Below are 4,271 nucleotides of genomic sequence, written 5' to 3'. Positions count from 1 at the left end.
GGCCTTCCTGGCTCTGTGTGCGCTTTTCAGCTGGGAATCGTGGTGGTATGTGTCCGGCCCACACTCGGACCCAGGAGCCCTGCCACTCCCAGAGAACTCACTGCCTGGGCGCAAGGCCGGAATTTTTTCTATCAAGGGACAGAAATGTAATTCTGCCTAACATAAACCTGGATCTGGGATGTCGTCTCAGTGCCACCTGGCACTCTCTCCTGTCAGTCTATGGAGTAGTTTATTTGCTTAAATAGGTTTTTCACAAAATGCCCTCAACTTTATACATGTTCAGGATGATTGCATTGCAGACCAAGTTGGTTCTTTTTAGAAAAATAACTATTAATGCATGAAATGTCTAGACGTCCATTGTGTATACGAGATGTGACTCGCAAATGCAGTGAATGTTTAACTAGAAGACACAATGCCATTAACTCTCCTGAAAATATTCCCCTTGCCTGTCAGTATCCTTATCCCATTTGTCTTGTCATTCTTTAGGAGAAGTTTTGGAAATCCTCTTCCGTGGATGCCTTTATGTTCTGAGTTGATTCAAAATGTTATTGGCAATTTCTGTCAGCATTACAGTACATCTTCATCTGTCTTGCTAACTGAATCTGGTGCGGTGTCACTGCTGGTTCTCCAACAAAGTCAAATGACTGTGAATGGTAAAGATTTATTCAATTTAGGACACTGAATCAGTTCAGAAAGGACAACTAGAGACACTGACAAAACAGAATTTCCAGAACTTCTTCAAACGTTGGTAAGAATGAAGGGACAAGTGAGGGAGATTTATGGCAGTGTCCTTTTTGCTGTAATCATTTTTTAAAATTTAAAAATTTACTCTAGTTTTTGAGATACGCATAGTTAGAGTACTGTGTGTGTGTGTGCTGGTGTAGGAATGAAGTTGTGAATTAACAGAAGAAATCTTTCTGTATTAGTCAAATTTCCAGCTGAGAAAAATACCTAAAATATATAGTTAAAAGGAGAAAAAAGTTTATTTTGGCACTTGGTGTCAGAATTTTCATTCCACAGCCAGCTGGCTCCAAGCAAGAAACATCATGGTGGAGGAAATGTGTTGGAGGATGCGGTGGATGGGACACCACGGTGGAAGGTGTGGTAGAGGAGACACCCTAGTGGAAGCTGTTTACGCAAAAGTTAGCTGGAGACTATGGACTCAAAGGAGAATCTAGCTTCTCAAAGCATCAAATTAAGGGTATGCTCTTGGGGAATAGAGAATATTTTAATTAGTTATTTAGAATTATTTTAAAAATCCTCAAGGAACTATGAGAAAAATACATTATAAGTCTCCCCACTTTCTTTGTATAAATTATGGGAGACAATATTTACAGGTAGGTTATCATCTGTACTTGGAACTCAAAATTAGTCTTGGGTTTTATGTAGACGAGTATCTTAATAATTTGGGAAAATATTTTCATTTATTGCTTTTTTATTCAAGTGATTATATTTTTTGAATCTCTAAAAGCCCATTATTATATGAATCTCTTATGATGAGTACATGGAAATCCAGTAATGAAGGTCTAGTACTTCAGAAATGTCAAATTCATATGAGACTTCCTGTGAAGACCCGGGAGAGTGGATCAGACTTGTACAGAGGCCACATTTACACATCTGCGCTTTTCTAAAATATTCCACTAGTGGGTTAATGATGCAAAATAATCAGAACTAAAACATCACAGGTATGTGCCTTGCTTATAAACTATTGACATGCTTCCATCCTGAGAAGTATTTCTGTCCAGCTGAAACATTCCACCTTAATTTAATGTCATAGTGCTAGCCTTTATCTAAAAGTACATGTGTAGCTTTGCCTACAGATTTCTTGTCTGTTTCCTCTGCACTGCAGAGTAAACTCAGAGCAGGTATAAAATTTATTACTGGTACTCGATGTCCTACAGTAGAATTATCGCAGTCTTGGTGGGGCACATGAATAAATAACATATCTGTATATATAGCTCCAAAGCAGAGAGAACAACTCTTGATTTGGTATAGTTTTAGTTGTGCATTTGATGTGTTAGTTGTTCATTTGATGTATTTTTAGTTGAGAGTTATATTTCAGAACTGTGGTTTGCTGCAAAAGCAGTTAAGAGAGATGGCCTTTTGGCTTTTAGTGGAGTTTCTCAAGGAATGTTTATCTTTTATTCTGTACCTAGAACAGGAGGATATCATAGTGGAAGGAACCAGGGAGGGAAGAACTACATGATTTATCTATATAGATGATGTAAATGACTTCCTGATAGGCATGTCATATTTTAACTCTTGCATTTTTCTTACACATTTGGGAAAAAATAGATAACATACAGAGTGCTGAAAAAAGCCAGGTACAAATGGGCAAATGTATACGAATATTAATTGTATATTTACATTATATATAAATATGCAAATATTTGGGGAAGAAGTGTATGTGTGCCTGCATGTGAGATAAAGACAAGACTGATGACACCCACATGTCCAGGGACAAATTCCCTAGGATAAATATGATCATTGTCTGTATCTAAAATGTACCTATAAGATTAATTTAAAAAAGAGAAAAATTGATGCTTCTGTTGAGAAGTGTCTGACAGGTAAACAGACAAGTTAGTAAATGAGAGATCAAATAAGTTAAATGCAGACTCTAGAGATACAGAACTTTTCACATCCTCTGTCATCCTCAGGTTTCAAGGAATAAGAAAATGTCCTCCCCTAACCACACCCTAGTGATGGATTTCATTCTCCTGGGGCTCACAGACAACCCCACGCTGGAGAAGGTGCTGTTCGCGGTGTTCCTGCTGGTCTACCTGATCACGCTGGCAGGAAATCTGTGCATGATCCTGCTCATCCGCACCACTCCCCACCTCCAGACCCCCATGTACTTCTTCCTGGGCCACCTCTCCTTTGTGGACGTTTGCTACTCCTCCAACGTTACTCCGAACATGCTGCACAACCTCCTCTCCGATCAGAAGACCATTTCCCTGGCAGGCTGCTTCACACAGTGCTTCTTCTTCATCGCCCTGGTTATTGCCGAGTTTTACATGCTGGCGTGCATGGCCCTGGATCGCTATGTGGCCATTTGCAGCCCTCTGCACTACAGTAGCAGGATGTCCAGGCGCGTCTGTGTCTCGCTGGTCAGCTTCCCTTACCTGTTCGGCTTCGTGAATGGGCTGTCTCAGGCCCTGCTGACTTTCCACTTGTCCTTCTGTGGCTCCCTGGAAATCAATCACTTCTACTGCGCCGACCCTCCACTGTTAGTGTTGACCTGCTCTGATGCCCGGGTCAAAGAGATGGCGATGTTCGTTGTTGCTGCCTTCACTCTGTCCAGCTCTCTCTTGGTTATCCTTCTGTCCTACATTTTCATTGCTGCGGCCATCCTGAAGATTCGTTCTGCAGAAGGCAGGCGCAAAGCCTTTTCTACTTGTGGTTCCCACCTGACGACGGTCACCATATTTTATGGAACGCTGTTCTGCATGTACTTAAGACCTCCGTCTGAGAAGTCTGTGGAAGAGTCCAAAGTAATTGCTGTGTTTTATACTTTTTTGAGCCCAATGCTGAATCCATTGATCTACAGCTTAAGGAACAAGGATGTGATCCGTGCCATGCAGCTCTTGGTCAGGGTAAACTTTTTTCAGAAAATTACAGTTTAGTGTGTGTTTAATTGTAATCCCTAAGTGCCCCAGTGAGGAGGTGAATTCAGAAAGTCATAAAACTAGTACTCTGGCATCATGACTTGTTTATCACCCTGTACTGTCACTGGAAATTTTATTCTTTTGCTTCTGAAGATAGAACACTCACTATAAACTATTTTAATAAAAGCTCTCATATTGAATTTGGAATGTATATTTTTGTAAAGAAATTCCAGGTATTCCCAGATTAGTGTTAGAATTTCATTTAATAACTTCATCTAAAAGTGATAGAAATTGACAGTGAATGTTTACATTTGAAAATTTATTACACAGAAAGGAATATTACAAGTCATCCCCTCAGTGCATGCCCCTTTCTCACAGCACACCTGTCCTAACTTTCCTGCTACTTTGTGCACCTGTTCTGGAAGTCGTCTTCTTAGAGGCTTTTATGACAAATGTGAAGGAAAAAATGTGCTGAATTCTGCTGTGAATCACTGTCCAGTGGAAATGAAACACAGCCTTCTAAAAACATTAACAGTGGTATTTAAGCTTTTTATACTTGTGTTTTTACATCTAGAAAAGTTCCAGTGTTGGACACTTTCATTTATTGGTTTTGCCAGGAAAAGCAATAGTATATAATTTTTGGATATTAACATAATATATTTTCTA

General features: G+C 39.8%; 1 protein-coding gene across 1 annotated transcript; it reads left to right on the top strand.

Annotated features, from left to right (window-relative positions):
• The first annotated feature begins 2,675 nt into the window (after positions 1 to 2,675).
• LOC102023831 (olfactory receptor 5M10-like) lies at positions 2,676 to 3,623 on the top strand. Its single transcript, XM_005408240.2, has one exon. The coding sequence runs from the start codon at positions 2,676 to 2,678 to the stop codon at positions 3,621 to 3,623; it is 948 nt and encodes a 315-aa protein (XP_005408297.1).
• The last annotated feature ends 648 nt before the right edge of the window (positions 3,624 to 4,271 follow it).

The sequence above is a fragment of the Chinchilla lanigera genome, unplaced genomic scaffold, assembly GCF_000276665.1.
Source record: "Chinchilla lanigera isolate Chin_1 unplaced genomic scaffold, ChiLan1.0 scaffold00110, whole genome shotgun sequence".
NCBI lineage: Eukaryota > Metazoa > Chordata > Mammalia > Rodentia > Chinchillidae > Chinchilla > Chinchilla lanigera.
Note: the sequence above shows the minus strand (reverse complement) of the source record. Positions and strands in the feature narration are given on the sequence as shown.